This window comes from Xiphias gladius, chromosome 16, assembly GCF_016859285.1.
Source record: "Xiphias gladius isolate SHS-SW01 ecotype Sanya breed wild chromosome 16, ASM1685928v1, whole genome shotgun sequence".
NCBI classification, from domain to species: Eukaryota; Metazoa; Chordata; class Actinopteri; order Istiophoriformes; family Xiphiidae; genus Xiphias; species Xiphias gladius.
In genome coordinates this window covers 24,056,402-24,073,019 of record NC_053415.1, presented here as the reverse complement: position 1 = coordinate 24,073,019, position 16,618 = coordinate 24,056,402, and the positions used below count along the sequence as shown (strand labels likewise).

The 16,618-nt window shown below is 42.4% G+C and overlaps 1 protein-coding gene across 9 annotated transcripts in view; it reads left to right on the top strand.

Annotated features, from left to right (window-relative positions):
* The first annotated feature begins 8,756 nt into the window (after positions 1–8,756).
* The window catches only part of man1a2 (mannosidase, alpha, class 1A, member 2), a 137,195-nt gene continuing 129,333 nt past the window's right edge, over positions 8,757–16,618 (top strand). For 4 of the 9 annotated variants that reach the window (XM_040148288.1, XM_040148287.1, XM_040148286.1 and 1 more), the window contains exons 1-3: positions 8,757–9,036; positions 10,430–10,552; positions 10,756–11,281. In XM_040148288.1, the coding sequence (XP_040004222.1) occupies positions 10,968–11,281 (314 nt within the window). In that variant the 5' untranslated portion in view covers positions 8,757–9,036; positions 10,430–10,552; positions 10,756–10,967. Of the gene's footprint in view, positions 9,204–9,742; positions 9,895–10,429; positions 10,553–10,755; positions 11,282–16,618 lie in introns of those variants that run through there. The other 5 variants (XM_040148281.1, XM_040148283.1, XM_040148282.1 and 2 more) reach the window with 5 other exon arrangements.

The window sequence follows — 16,618 nt, the reverse complement described above, 5'->3', positions numbered from 1 at the left end:
ACGCAAACACTTCCAGTAGGCAACGTCAGGTGTGGGTTAAAGAGGATGGAGTGGTTCAAAACCTGCCTTTATTATTGATTTCCCACTCCCTTCGGCTCCTCCCTACTTACGGTGGACTCAGTCCAGTAGGAACTGAGCCCGCTCTCACACACACGCACACACACACGCACACACACACACACCAAATTGAACAATGACAGTGCACAGAAAATGGCAGGATGCTCACCGCTGCTGTGAACCCCAGAGGGAAGGACTAATGCCAGACCTCATAAACCTCCTTCACCCGCCATTGAGCTCTCAAGTAATGTACCTTGTAATTGAGAGAACCAACGATCATGACACAATATTGCCTCACAGACAGGAGACATCTTTTCTCATGTTTAATCTTTTACATTTGGCGCTTTTATATATATATATATATTTTTTTTTAATGGTTTGCCTGTTACGCTTTTCCCGAGAGAGCTATAGAAAGTTCAGCACCAGAAGAGCCTATATCTGGCTTTCAGCATCCTGACAGGCAACCAGAAGGGAGGAGTGCAAGCCACAGTGACATGTGGCAACATCTAATCATCATCATCATCATCATCATCATCATCACAGTAACACCTCACAATAAAGGACATATGAATTTGTCAGACACGTTACACCGTTTCAGATGTGAGGAATTTACACAGAAGCACATCTGGTTTTTCGTTGGGGCTTTTTCTTTGGACATTTCACGTATAAATTCACATAATATGGGAGCATCTAATATTTATAAAACATCATATGTAGGCAAATCTATTTACAAAAAAAAAAAAAATACACCGGATGTTTGTGGTTCATCACATGCAAAACAGCATTTCACACGATGAATTCCAATGGGTTGTTGGACATTTACACGTGATGAAAACTTGATATACACATGATATAAGCACGTGGTTTTTGGATGTTTTGTAAGTTTGACATTCCCCATGTGAAATGTTATTAACTCATTTATTAATTACTTTTTTTGTGTCATGTCTCCCTTTTGAAAACTGGGAAAAAACAAGCAAACAAACATATTTTATAGCCCTTTTAAGGCAGAAGTTAATGAGCGCTTCGCGGGAGAGAGAAAAGAGACGGGAAATAAGAGAGACAAGGCATATGAAACAATATGTAAAACAAGGGAGATACTAACCAACCAAATATAAATAAATATAATCAAGAAAAGGCCTATGAAAAAGAGGGTTTTAGGATGGCTTTAAATGATATTGGTGACAGTAGCGGAGGTGTGATAACTGCAAATGACTTTTTCCAAATCTTTAGCCTGAAAGAAGGGTCTTTCTTTTGCTCTATTTTTTAATCTGGGTTTAACTTTTCTTTTTTTTTTTTTTTTTTTTTGCAAATGCAAAAAAAATGGCCCAGTTGTACCTTTAATTTGCTGATGATGTTGCAGATTTGCCACCAGGTGGTGTATGTGTATTTTAATGCTGTAGCTGATACTTGCCTTGAAAAAAAACAAAAACCAAAAAACAAAAAACCAACCCTGGTTGAAACGCTGGATAAAATTCAGTAGTCTTGTCATCCTCTCATTGTAAAATCTGAAAAATGACTTCACTTTGAAACCGGGACAAAGACACGTCAGATATAAAGACAAAGAGAAATAAAGTCTGTCGACGATGGAGATGCAGGTAACCTACCACGGCATCATGTTACCTCAAATCCAGTTTAGTGACAGCACCTGACATCCTTCTCTGAGAGACACTTTATCTCTGGGCTGCAAGAGAGCAGCACTGGCTTCCATCACTGTCAAGACAGGACACACACACACACACACACACGCACTCGTACACTGTACTTTGAAGGTCACCTGCATTTCACTGTGGGAACTCCGGGAACATGTACGCAATGTAACAGACATCTCTGTTGGAGAATCCCAGTGTGTCGAGTTGTGACTAAGTTGTCTTGATTTATTAAAATTAGCGTGGTGTCAATAATTCATAGACGTCACTGACTATAGCTTCTAGGGCAAGTTACGCAAGAAAAGCAAATCCCTCACGACGCTCGGGACTTCGGTCACCAAAAGCCCCGAAGCTCTGGCAAAGGCTTCCTTCTGAGTAAAAGTATGCAACTGCAAACCTGGGCTTCGATTCCACGGACGTAGAAACGCTGGAAAAAAAAAAAAATCTTTTAAAAAATCAGTGTTTATGTCAGAGAAAACCACACCCTCCTTCAGTATAGCCCCTCTATGTGTGTGCGTGAGTGATCAACAGAGGCTAACAGACTGCAGGTCATTCAGGTAGAACGCTGTGTAACCTGATTAGAGAAAGAAGAGGTTAGGCAAGAGTCATGGCAGTAATACACTTAGAGGGCTCTAAGTGGAGCCTAACCAGCTCCCACTAGAAAATAGTGGAGTTGGTAAAGGCCAATAGAGCCTGTCTGTTTGGAGCAACTGCTGACGGAGCAATCTGAGGACCTTGGTTTTCAAACTGGACATCTATCTTTCTAGAGGGATCACAGCCACGTACAATCAGTCAAAATGCCGATGAGGGCTGGCACAGTCTGACATTATTCCGTTTTTTTTAATAAACAAATCCCTGTAACATCGAGGTTTTGTCTGAAGGTGCATCTTAATGCTGAATCTTTTTACCGTAAAATAACCTTTCCTCATGCAAGTATGATACATATGTCAATTTAACACTGGCTAGTCTGCAGCAGTATGTCATGAAGAGTCCACAAAAATAATGTGAGTTTAAATATTTCATTGGATCGAAAGTAAAATCACAGACTTTAAATAAAAAAAAAGTGCAAGTAAACTCAGTCTCAGTCTCTAATGAGATGAGTGTAATTTGTCTTTGGGCCTTCGCCAGCGTACAAAGCCATGGGACACTGAAATGATAACCTCATTTCACGCTGGATCCTCTATACGTCAAAGGTATCGAATGATGATATTATGGCGTGTTTTCAAATGGATTTGCAACGCGATCCGACGGACTGATCGATTGATCACACCCGCTCGGAGCAGGAGGACAGGACGCCGAGCCCGCGAGCAGCAGCAGACCTGAGGCCGTTGAATGGGACCCGGAATGCACAGCGGGTAGTGATGACGGTGTAGTAAAAGGAGGGGACATCTGTTGATATTGGTTCGACAGATATGTGCAGACATCACATGAATAAAAGTCAGTGATGAGAGGATGTTTGTGCTACTGAATCATAGAACAGGATTCCTAGCGACTTTGCATACTGACACAGCAAAATACTGAAATGCAGGGTGGCTTATGTATGTAATATGCGTCTCTGTTGTTTTTTTGTTTTTTGTTTTTTTTAGCTTCCTGATTCATTCTGCCGTACATCTACACGCTTTGGTCTCCGTTGCCCGGCTCACCGGAGTCTCTTGCGTGCCATTTTTATTTTTCTCACTTTTTCTGTTTCAGGGTAAGGAGTGTTTGAAAGCCACTTTGGGGTTTTCTGTTTCTCATCTCATCTGCACAGACTTCATTTCAAGAGTATTATCGTATAGTGCGGCTGCTATCAGCTGAAAAACGAAATATCTGCTCCGGCAAAACGATGGCAGGCATGAAGGTTCGATTCATTTTTGAGAGTTATTGGCGCCGCTGACGGTCTGGAGCTATTACAAGATTGCAGCATTACAGCAGTTCCAAAGTTTTTTTCCTCCTTTATTTCTTCATCTAGCTAATGTTGTATTTTTGATTTTAGTCATTACTTTTAGAGACTTCTGAACTTTATATTTTAACTTTTTAAAAAATTATTACTCTAGTGAAGATCTCCAAATGTTTAGGAAAGAATCACGTACGTATGTACGTACATGATGCACAACACATCTAGAATCTTCCATGTGATGTTAAAGTTCACACAAATATTAAAACTCATATTTATATATCAAAGCATCCATGCACCACCGCATAAAGAAGATATGCTCTTCACAGCAACGTGGACAGAGTTTATCTACCCATCATGCCTCATTGTCTGCAGGGACTCATGATCGCTTGTGTGATCACGATGTGAGAAGGCGCCTTATCGCACCATTAACTGGAATGTCAAGAATCAAGAGTGTGTCACAGGGCCCCTTTACGGCACTGCAGTTACTGCCACTAAAGCATGGGATTGACACTTTAGAAACACACACACACACACACACACACACACACAGTTCCTCCACAGGCACATACACACGCCACCGTCCATTAGAGCCATAGGTTGCGGTTGACCTTGGCCGAGCACTGACAGGCAGGTTTCATGCGCAGGGGTCGAAATTGTCACAATTCACCATTTCATTCTGCCGAGCAAGGATCTGAAGGAGAGGCGGCTTGTGGTTTTGTTTACCGGCTGGAATATAGCACCTGATGTCGCGCCAAGGCCTCCTGTAAACATTTCGCGATCGTTTTCGTTTTGTTTTCTGCTTATTCTTCCTCCTTTCCCCAGAAAATATGAAATGAGTGCCCTGCCTTCGCGGCATTGTTCTTTCTGGGCTTGAAATGTGCGATAAATTCTTTCCTGTCCGGCAATCCATCCCTCTGCCTATGATAATCAAAGATGCATTGAGGCGGAGGACACCCTCCCTTCTCTCGCTGCCGCACTTACTCCTTCTCCGCGACTTAGCTGTGATTTGGAGGCTGTCGGGCTTTTTGTGCCTGCTCAGCTCTTTTGGGGTTTTTTTTCGTGCGGCCCCTTGCACCCACACCCGCCCTGGCGACAAAACCCGACCGGCCCTCCTCGCTGAGGGTGAGCCATAGTGGTGCCTATCAGAGGGGAGGTCTTCCCAGTGATTACGACACTGCACGCCGCAGCAGTGACACTAATTCACTCGCCGCGGGGAGTCCTGTAAATCTGACGCCCCGGCGGTCCTGCCGCTGCTGCGGAGAGAGCGGCCGGTGGCAGCTCAAGGACCAGCCGATGGAGCCAGAGGCAAGCTGCCTCCACACTCAGCAAAATGTCGGGACTGTCTTTGTGGTCGGAGTATATACACGGATTGATTACCTTTCGGAGAAAAGTTCACTTTGACACGTGGGCTGACAGTGTCACAGTGCAGTCTAACTGCCCGCTAAGCTCTACTTCAGCATGGAGCAGTCACAGTCAGAGACAAAAGGATAAGAAATGCAATCCTGCTTTTCAAACACAGAGCCCCTTTGGTGAAGTGAGAGGCTGTGGAGTATTTTAAGGAGTTACAGTCGTTGAGTTGCTGAGATTGATTGCCACAGAGAGAAATATGCACGCCATTTAAAAGATAAATTTAGATCCACACTACGCTGTAAATATGCCATTCATTTACTTAAAGACAAATTACAAAAAACAAACATAAAAATAGGCAGTGGGAGTGGAAGAAATTTTGTTTGTGGTCCTCAAAGCATCGAAAAAATGTATCCAGACAAGACTGAGAGTCTACAGCCATGCTAACAGAGGCACCGCGGGGCTTTGAGCTAAATGCCAAATTCTAAATGCTAACGTGCTCATAAAGACAGTGCTAATGTGCTGATGACGTTCAGCAGGGATAATGTTTACAGTTTTCACCACCTCAGTTTAGCATGTCGATACAGTAACGGACGCTAATTAGCACTAAACACAAAGTCGAGCTTGGGCTGATGGGCGCGTGATTAGTTTCGCAGGTATTTAGTCATAAACCAAAGTTTTGAACAAATTGTACATTTGACCTGATGATGGCCCTGGATGACAAGCCAGGGGACCGCTCAAGTTTTCATGGCTCGTCCTCTGGCCACCAGGGATACCTGAAACAAATGTGTCAAGAAATGTCACTAAAAAAAACAAAAATGTCAACCTCGTGGCGGCGCAGGAGGAGAAGTCAGGGGGTCACCAAAATCGATAGGATCCATCCGTCCATTCATCCATGAATCCATCCAACACTTGCTGAGATATTCCGGTCACAACATCTCTTTCCAGAAAACAGTGTCCCTGCCACGCTGGTTTGTCCACAGACCTCACCGTGAACGGGTTTCACTAGAATTACTTTCTACCAAAAGAAATAGTCCCTTTGAAAACTGTTCAAATATTGTAACAGTGATGCTAGAAACAGTGCTCATTTCTTCTCACACCCACTTACAGACCTCATTATGCTTCCATTCATCCATTTCTGAATAATATATACTTATGCTGAAATGGTGGGTTTTACGTTTATGTGGTCGCCTTGTACTCTACTTCTGGTCTTCCGGAGCGAAACACCGAACTTCAGTGCCTCTAGACCTGATGCAACGGAACAAATCATGGTCACCTTTGACGGCGGCAAGTCTTTAACGGTTTCTGGTTCAGCCGGGTTTCTGGCCCTCTCCCAAATGAGACAAAAAGGGAGGCCAGCTATTCAGCAGCAAGAGAAGTGTCATAGCTGAGGTTTCAAACAAATTACACCTTTCACTTGCGGAGAAAGCCGAGTGAGCTCTTGGCCGGGAGTGTGTTCTTGGCCAGGGCGAAGGGGAAAACTGCTCCGAGAGTGGAAGAAACGCTGCTGAAAGCAAAGCGACACCTGTCTCAAATTCAGCGGTGTCTCTCTGCGGAAAAAGAAGACAGGGCACTCATTGTCACGGCCAAAAAAGGGAGGAAAGTTCTCCGCGTACACCAGGGGACTCATTTGATAAATTGTGTCCTTCCTCGCTATGCAGCTCATCCTGCATTTGATAAGATTACTCAGTTTTGTGTGGTGACCGATACTGATATAAAGACCCATCTGAATTTCTCTCTCTGATGTCTCGTTGTCTTTTTTTAGTCACTGCGTTCATTTGTCTGATTATTGTTTTTTTGGTTTAAGGGGTTATTTTTATCCAAGTCTCTGCAAGACCGTCGTATGGTCAACAGTTGGTTGGTTAAGTCTTCAGTGGTTAAGTCCTGACTCACTGTGTACCTTGTATGTAAAGGGGGCATTGTCCTCCTTGACTAAGAGGAGGATTTTGCACTGAACGCTATTTATCGAGGATCTATTTCAAAAACTTTCTATTTACGTTTGGTCTCTGCTCCTGTCAAAACACAGTAAAAAGATCCCAGGACACAGTTTTGACTTTAGCATTTGCCCGAGTTTATTCTAGACTTGGTAAAATCCGATTTAAATACTAAGATGCTGAGAAATTGAATGACGTACAAAGAAATTAGAACTTCTGGGGTACTCCAGTGATTTAGTGTTGCACTCGCATAAAGTTGGGGGACTCACAAGCAACAAATTTAAAAAAAAAAAAAAGGTCAAAATTGAGGCACCAGAGGTCCTAGTAGGGATTCAGCTACAAAAACACTGGATCCTACAATTCCCAAGTTCACACCTCCTGCTTGTAACACAGGCTTTTTTGTTATAAATCTGAAGTCTTGACAAAGACGCTTGACAAAGCTCCTCCAGAGCCACAGACGACGTTGTACAACTGTTCTACAAGCCGAGCGGCGCTGAACATGACTTATAAATTGACCTGCGGGTGTAAAATCATTATTCCACTTTCAACACTTCCAACGACATTACGCTCACACCTACTGAAATGACTCTTTGTTGTTTAATGTTTGACCTAATTGTCCACGTTTGCTGAGTGTCAGGCGTTTTTTTTTTTTTTTACTGCATACGTTTTCCTACCAAGAAATCTGTTATGTACAATACACAGGTTTCTGCTGAAAAAGAAAGAATCCTGATTGCAGTGAGACCACTAACTGCGTCTCAGAGATAGTAAACATGATGTACATTCCTTCGCTTAGCTGTTTTAAGAATACAGTTTGGGCTTGAGCAAAGCAGAACTTCACATTAAACTCTCTTTTCATTACTGTCTGCATAATGAAGTTCATCGTTAGAGCTCGGGCAGATAAGAGCTCAGAAGATTTAGGAAAGAACCAGAAGACGTCTTGTTCTTTGTTGTTCCGTAAAATCTCTTTAAGTGTGTAAGGGGGCCAGTGCTGAGACACACTTATTAGCCTAATGATGGCAACAAAGACCTCTCAATTTTATGCTGTCCTCTTTCGCTCTTTACAACTGAGTGATTCGCAGTTTACAGAAAATCTAAGACTACTTAAGACTGATAGTCTTCTTTCCTACCCCCATAATCACGTCAAGACCCTTCGGATTTATCTTGTGACTCTCGGGGGGGGGGGGGGCACCCCCTGGACTAAGCTACCTAACAATATATAAAATAGTTAAAACGGCTCAACTCAACTCGACGGGCTAAGACAGTGAAATAGTGCTCACACACTGATGCATCGGTATTAACAATCTAATAATGTCAGATAGAATCTTATAAAATATAATCTTATTCTTATTGTCTTATTCTTATTGTCCTCAGTATGCATGTATGGATGTATGCAGGTAAATAGAAATATGTATATATACAAGTGTATGCATATGTGGATATGAATGTGTGCTTGTATAAAATGAGTATATAATGTGTATTTGTTTATATTTTTCTGTACATTTGCTTCAGATTAAAGCTGTTTTTATTTTTTATTTTATCTCACTTTTTAAAAATCCCTTTTAACTTTTTAGTTTATAGTATATTTTTATGTAGACACGATAACCGATGGCATCGGGACAGAGAGGCAGCAAACTATGAATTTCATCGCACTGGTACCCTGTTTATTTCTGCATATGACAATGGAGCCTTTGAATTTGAATTTGGACTTAAGTCAAGAGTCTGAATATTTTCCCACCACTGAAAAGCATTGCATTGCACAGCTGCGTTGGGACATTACAAATTAGGCTCCTATCATTGATCGAAGGAGTGTACGGTTGGTCCCACACCAACACTCGTCGTAAATTACATTTATACATTCATTCTGCCCGACGCAATTGTCAGACAGTCCCTAAATCGGCAGGCTGAGTAGATGATGCTGGATCACCGAGCAGCGGCAGTTCAGTCAGTCCGTCGCTGCGGTCCGACACAGCGGCCAGTCCTCAACATCCCTCCAGCGTCCTCGGGGCTGTAACGCTATGTGGCTCTGAACTGACGGCGGAGCGGTCGAGCCGGAGCCGGTTACGGCGGCGTAAACATCGGCGGCGGACATGAGGACACCTGCTACGGCGGCTTCTCCCAAAAGGCGGACCGGGACCCCTGGCTGGCATCGATTTTCGCCGTGCGACTGAGAAAGGTGGTGATGCAGCACAGCGGCGTCCACAGAAGAGACCGCCTCTGTCACTCCATAATCAGCTAGCTAGCGTTAGCAACCTAGCCTGGTAACTAGCACCTCAGCGGGCTGTAGGTTTCTGAGCCCAGTCTTCATGACGGGATAGCTAAAATGTCAGCCAACCCAAGCGCGTACGTCGGAATATTTTTCGTTTTCTCAAATCCACGTTTCTTCCCGAGCACTGCCTCGGCTGTTCATTTACCGCTGCTCATTATTATTATTATTATATTATTATTTTCTGCCCCTGCTAGCCATCGTTAGCTGGATAAGTTAGCCTCTCGTTTGCTCGTTAGCTAGCATTTTGTATCGGCTAATCAGCTCACACAGACTGGCACTGTCAGGGAATGAACTTGGTATTCAGCGTAGAGACGCCGAAAAATCGCAGCTACATACAGACCCGATTAAAAAAAAAAACCCCTACTGGATAAACCACATCGCCTCAGACATTGATGCCTTAATACGGGCATCAATGCGACCGTTTTTGTGTTGGTGTTCAAAGGGGGCTGCTCGCTCGATTTCCTTCCATCCATCCTTCACACTAGCACTAGGGAGCAGCTGCTGAGCGGAGTCAGACGTTTGCTCCGTCTTTCTGCCTTGGCGACCACCGGGGGGGGGGGTAGATAAAGCCAGTGTTTCGTTAAAGTGTAGCCACATGAGTAATTTGCTAGAAGGATTGGAGTTCAGCTGTGGCACGGCGGAGGATACGTGCTTGCCGGGCGTTTAGCTCGCATGTCTTTGCCCCTCTCGGTTCCCACACAACTGTGAACTGTCATTCCAGTCGACTCCGATGGCTACGAGTGGCAGGAGGAGGATTTATTGTTTGTGGGCTGAGCTTGCTCTTCATCTCTGTCGCTAATTTTTTTTATTTATTTATTTTTTTAATTTTATCACCACGCATGCCTGCAAGCTATGTGGCACTCACAGAAAACAAACCTAGAAAGCTGGCTTCATTCTGCAGTGTTAGTGCTGGCAGTGATGCCAGTCTGCACAGAGGGTGGTTGTCTGGCGATGGTCTCAGATATTGCACTGCCCCGTGATACCTTAAGCCTCTGGAAAATACGTTTGTCATTTTTCTCATGGCCAAAGGATTAAGTGTTTTTGTGTGTGTGTGTGTGTGTGTGTGTGAGAGAGAGAGACAGAGAGAGATCCTGATCCTTATTTCTGAGAAGGCATGTTGTTAAATTCATCACAGCATGTGAAAGGATTGTTTATTACGCTGATATTTCGGCTATAGTTTTGATATGTGACACACCAGTTTTTCTTGAGATTTCAACACGTGTGTGTGTGTGTGTGTGTGTGTGTGTGTGTGTGTGTGTGTGTGTGTGTGACCGTAATTCGGCACTGTGTGGCTCAACAGAAGCCTGTCGGAGTGCCTGGCGAGACGGTACTAGTGGTTACAAGGGACATGCTGTCGAGGTGGAGAGACGCCAACTAAAGGAAAAACTGTGAAGGGTACCAGCTCCTCTGTCCTAACAGAACAGTAGGGAACAGTAATGTCTGTCCGTGTGGCGTTGGGGTGGTTAAAATTAACTTAGGAAAAGATCAGATATTTATAAAATGGTAGCAAGTCTCTGGTAACTACACTGTAAATAGGTTTATATGACTTAGTGGTAACTCGTCAACTTTGTATTCAATGCTAACTCTTTGTCTGTAATCTCCCTTGTTTTTTTTGTTTTTTTCCAGAATCGTCATGACAATTTTCCTGTTGTCCAGTCACTTCTTCACTGAGGGACCTCATCCCTTTTCGGTTTCTGGACTTACCAATGCAGGGATGAGATAATAAAGTCAGCCAGCTGGTGCATGCTGCTACAACAACTCTTGTGGCACTTGTAAACCCACCCGACCCTGCCCCCAACCCCTTTCCCCCGAGCTAGGTTAACTTCAACAGTCAAAACATGACGACGCCGGCTCTCCTGCCGCTGTCGGGCCGCAGGATACCCACTCTGTCGCCGGGCGCCTCCTCTTTCCCGCACCACAGAGCTACGTTGAGGCTCTCCGAGAAGTTCATCCTCCTCCTCATCCTCAGTGCCTTCATCACCTTATGTTTCGGGGCCTTCTTCTTTCTCCCGGACAATTCCAAGCACAAGCGCTTTGACCTGGGCTTGGAGGATGTGCTCATCCCTCATATTGACTCGCCCAAAGAGGGGAAGCATGCTTCTGGACAGGTGGTCATACATGGACAGGGAGGACATGATGAGCACAGACATAGGTAAGGACAAACAGGGGAGGTGTTTTTTTTTTGAGTTTCAGTCATGCCTTAAGAAGAAATATTTTTCGCTTATGAAGGACTGACAGATTGACTTGTTTGATAATAAAAATGCAGAGAAGAAACTTTTTGCAGATTTCTAAATTGTTAGAAATTACTAGGTTCATTTTTGATTCCTTACCCAGTTACATCACGCATGGATATTTCCTCGAGGCCATGATGGCAGGTGTACTGTCACTCATCACTTCTTCAGCAGTCTGTTGTGGAACCCAGGGGTGGGGCAGAGTTTGTAGAGTGATACACGCGCTCCTTCCTTCCACGTCTTTTCTCCTCATCTTTCTGTGCAGCTGCGGTTGCTCTGAATGCTCCCGCCCTTTGTGTCTTCATTGGGTGTAATTGTTTTAAGCCGCTGTACAACAGAATTTTTTTTTTTTTTTCATCACCTTGGTCCCAGTGTTGTTGTACCGTCCCACAGGCAGACATGGTTGAACTTGATGAGCTAGAACAAACTGGCTGTTTGAAAAGCTTTAGTAACTGCTTAAACAGGCTTGGAAATTACTGTCTGCTGTGCGCAAAATACTGGTCAAATTTGGCTGCAGCTTTTCCATTTGTCATTTGGTTTGTCCAGGCTCTTTGGCTGGTAGCCAGCCGTCGTCAGCTCTTTTTGTGGCTTCCTAAATCAGATTCATATTTGGCTGCTTTAAGTGTCTTGTGCTATTTGGAATCCACTGTGCTGGACAAGATTCATGCCCTGTTACAAAATATTATTATTAACTGACCTCAGTTACTTTAAAGAGAATTCTATCAGATTGACATTTCAGTACATTTTTAATTACTTACTGTAAGCCAACAAGTCAGTAATGAATGCTTTTTTTGTACTGTAAAAGCCACATGTTTTTAATTTTACAATGCTTTAACAAAATTCTAATATAATATATTCTCATACTTGGGAATCGTGACGTCTTTGTTTAATTTAATTGACATTATATGTCAGTGAACTGTCAAATTGAACTGCTGAAAGTTAATAATAAGCACCGAAATAAAAATGCAGTTTTTACATTCTTTGATTAATCGCACTTTGAATGTCAGGCTCTTTGGGTTTTCAGAGCCTCAATTTATTTTTAAGCATTGCACTACCTACACACTGAAGGATTCAAAAATAGTATAGTTATTTAACTTACACTTACATAAGCAGCATCATTTGTTTGTCTGAATTGTCAAACAGTAGGTGGAAAGGATAATTTTATAGGAAAGGTCTCCTCCATGCTGGTGAAGGAGGTCATTAGTTTTACTGAGTGCTGGGCAAGGTGTTAAAAGCAATTTCTCACACAGTTTCACAGTGGGGACCATCGAGTGTTGCCTCCTCATCCCCTGTGGTGCTTTTTCATTTTTCCATCCTGCAAGCCTTCTAGAGCTTGGCATGCTGCCTGCTTGAAATAACGTAATTATTATTACCCAGCGACACAGAAGAGCACATCGTGACTAGGTTGCATTTTTGGGCCGTTTTGGTCTTTTGTACTGTGGGGCTGTATTTTGTCTCTTGTTGCGTATTAATTTTCAGTGTATCGCAAGTCAATGTCGATGCACATATCAAAGTGGCAATGTCAAATATTTTCGTTTGAATAAACGTTTGTTAAGTCACTTTCTATCATTGAATGAGGTAACACAGAGGCGATTGAGCTTATGGCCAACTAAAGAAAGTATTGCAGTGCTAATATACTTGCAGTATTACGAACTCGGCGTCTGTGGCGACTTTCCTGGGGAAAAAAATGCTGTATTGAGTTACTGCGAATGCAAACTGAACATTTCCTGCTGCTGCAGCCTCACGTTAAAAGCATTTAGGTGGCGCAAGGCGAGTTGAATTCTATTATGAGGTCGACACAGGAAATGCAGTGTTTCTCAGTGTTTTCAGCACTTACCACTATCGTTCACAAAAATATTTCTATGGCCGTTTTCAGCATTTTTGACAGCGAATCAGTTTGAAATATTGCAGGGAGTAAATGGAACAAGAAGGAGCCGCCACAGTCGGCTTTTAGATTAAGAGCTGCAAGCGACAGGCCGCACACCTCCAACTTTTCAGTGAGGTAACCAACTCCTTTCACTGTGCCCTGCTGTTTGCAGACTCATGCCGCGTGGAGCATAAAATCGGATCACGGTTGCTCACAGAATCATGGAAAGGCCAATTATTGCCTGTCTTCTTTATTAAAATGAAAATAGTTGTTTTGCTGCCTGTGACTTGTAGTATTAAACTGCATTTGCTGTTACCACCAGTAAGTACAGGAGTTGCCAAATCAACCAAGACTGAAATTGTCGAGATTCCCACTTTAAGTGAACTTTTATTGTTCTTGGCTAATGTATCTGTATTTGTTTAAGCGACTTACCAGTAGGTTTTGGCACAGAGCCGTTCCTCAGGGTGCAGCAAGAGGTAGCAGAGGGCATTTCTTCCTTTGTGATAAATTGAATCATATCAAATAGCCTGAATCCAACTCATAGCCACTTTTCAGCTTTGTGATCTACTTCATGTATTTTTAATTGCAGATTGCAGCCAAAGCTCACATCCTTGGAAGTAATGACATGGATATTGTGAAAATTCATCCTTCAAAATTAAAAATAAATAAGTGTGGCTTTATTAAAATAGTGTAATGATGTACATATTCATTGGCTTCAGTTTTCAAGAATGTAAGAAGACATACAAAATACTTCAGTACATGTTTGAGTGGATGTAAGAGTTATGGACCCGAGGGACTCCTTAAGTGAGGTAAGAGAAGCCACTGAGATGTCCCTGGGATGACAGTTTAAGCTTTTGAGATCTCTTGAAATTAGTTTTATGCAAATGCAAAGTCTCAAAAATGCTCCCCGTGCATTTAACCTCACCTAACCATTCATGTGATGTGATATGTTTTTACTTTTTCACTGCTTATAGCAGCTTATGGAAATGCGTTCCAATTGCTTTTTGTTATGGCTGCCTCAGCTGATCTTAAAATCATCATTGTGAGCTCCAGAGGACCAGGGTCTAAACAGCATCTGGAAAACGAGGCAGGCTACTATTTAAAGAGACATTCAGGACCACAGGCAGACTCATAATAATTTCACCTGTACTTTATTTGGCAACAGAAAACCCACAGAGCCAGTTCTCTGTTCACAAGTTCACCCTGTTAATAGTCTTATAAAAGCTTTTGAGAGAGCAAAGGTTATTGTTTTATTTGCCACGGGGTAATCCATCTGTTCTAGTGTATTTATGAGATATTGACCAAAATTCCAAATGCCTGAAAATATGGGTAAAGTTTTCGCTGTTAGGCTGCACTGAACAATATTCTCATTCTCATTTTGAAGCTGACTATGTTTTTTTTGTGTCGTGGATGTTTGTTTTTGGCAACACTGAAGAACAACTGTAAGTCACAAGGATACAGTGGCTCCTGTAGAGCGTAATACTACTTATCACATCCTAATGTTTTAGAAATTTGTATTTATATTCTTGTAATTTCAGAATATAGAGAATATCAATGATTATAAATATTATAGCTCGAACTTACATTAAGTCATTCTGTTGCACAGTCACATACTCAGCCTCTCTCCTGTCCAGCTCCTCGAAGTCAGATTAACAATTTAAAATCTCTCTGTCTGTGAAATTGTATATCTTGCCTGCTTGACATACAGGAGGACTTTGTCTGGTCTATATGTCTGGTATATATCTCTGAAGAGGCTCATTAGGAAGTTTTTTTTCCTCTGTAGTAGTTATGTAGTTACATCATCAACCAAATGGGTTGTGGGTTAAATTGGTTTTACTGGACACTTCTGGAGCCGACAAACGCAGGCAGGCACATGTTAGACAGACAGGGAGAAACTTATTAACCTTTTAACATTTAAGCTGCAAAAAAGCACATAATACAAATCTCTCTCAAAGTACAAGAGCGGCTACTTGTGAATACATAAATTCGTAGTCCTTTATGTATACTGTACAACCTTTAAACAAAAGTTCAGGTTATTCAACATAAAAAAAAAAAAAAGCAAAAAAAACCAAATCTATTTCCCCACTCACTTCTAGTGCTATGCAGCCGTAAAGATAGTTTGAGTTTCTTTCTTGAGTTTCAAAATGTCCACTGCTGTGGTGCTGATCCAATATAACGAAGGTTTGTCATTTGGTTTGCTCATTTTGTTCATGCCAGCCGTCCTTATTGAAAACAATTTTCTACTTAAGTGTTACTGCCAGCTGAGTGTTTCTGCGCATGAGGAGGGCCGGTGGGTTGAGCACTGCTAAAACTAGCTGTATTGTTAGATACCACAAGGGTTAAGTGGGGAAAATGTACAATAAGATTTAATATGTGACACCTGATTGCAATACGTCAGCACTGGAGGGATTTAGCAGTAATGCCGTGATGATTTGGATATAAGGAACATCCATTGTTGAACACTTTAACTGGTTCACTGGATGTGACGGAGGAGTAACAGCAGGCAAGATTATGATGTCCACAACACACAGCCAGGGTGTTGATTTCCATTAATTTCTTTGAAAGGACTAACTTTTTGCCAACATATGCCTACAAATTGTCACTTGTTGGAGTCATATCATTGAAATTATACGAGAAATGTGCAATTTCAGTGACTGTCCACAGATGCGACTTTCTAAACAGGCACTTTGTAGACTTTAAAAACCTTATGTAACTCGCACATAGAAGAGTGCATCAGTCTTCGAAGTTACAGATATATACTATAACCCTTACAGAAGTTCCACCTGTTACTTGAAGCATATTAATTTGTTTGTTATGAGGGAAAACCCGTTTTGGCTTCTGTCTAGTCTGTTAACTAGTGACTAGTTGATTAATGGACTGAATTCTAAGGGAACACCTTGGGGGCTGATAGGGGGCAAGTGGACGTGTTGACATGGGCGGTGACATTTCAGCAGCAGAGCAGCCACAGGTGGTCACAGTAGCAACATGGAAGGCAGAAAAAATAAAATCCCTCTTAATATATGATCAGACATGTGGACATCATGCGTGATATTTGGTAATAGGTGTGGATTGAATGCTGCATATTGAGAGACGTAGTTTGTCTAGCAGAACCGGACATAGACAACTATGCCTCCAGACTACCACGTAATTAATGACCAAAGCCAGTGAATGCTAAAAAGCTTTGTATGTAGTTCTTGATGCCTGATGCTCAACATGAAAAACAGTGATCAATTACATTATTGCATTCATTATTTTATGGAAAATATTTTTGTAATGATACCAATTTTAACAATATCACCCAGCCCCTAAATGGCAGTTGGTCTGACAGTCAAAATCCTATATAGGATATTGTTTCTCGTGTTCTTTGGCAACGGAGGCATGTCTGTTTAGA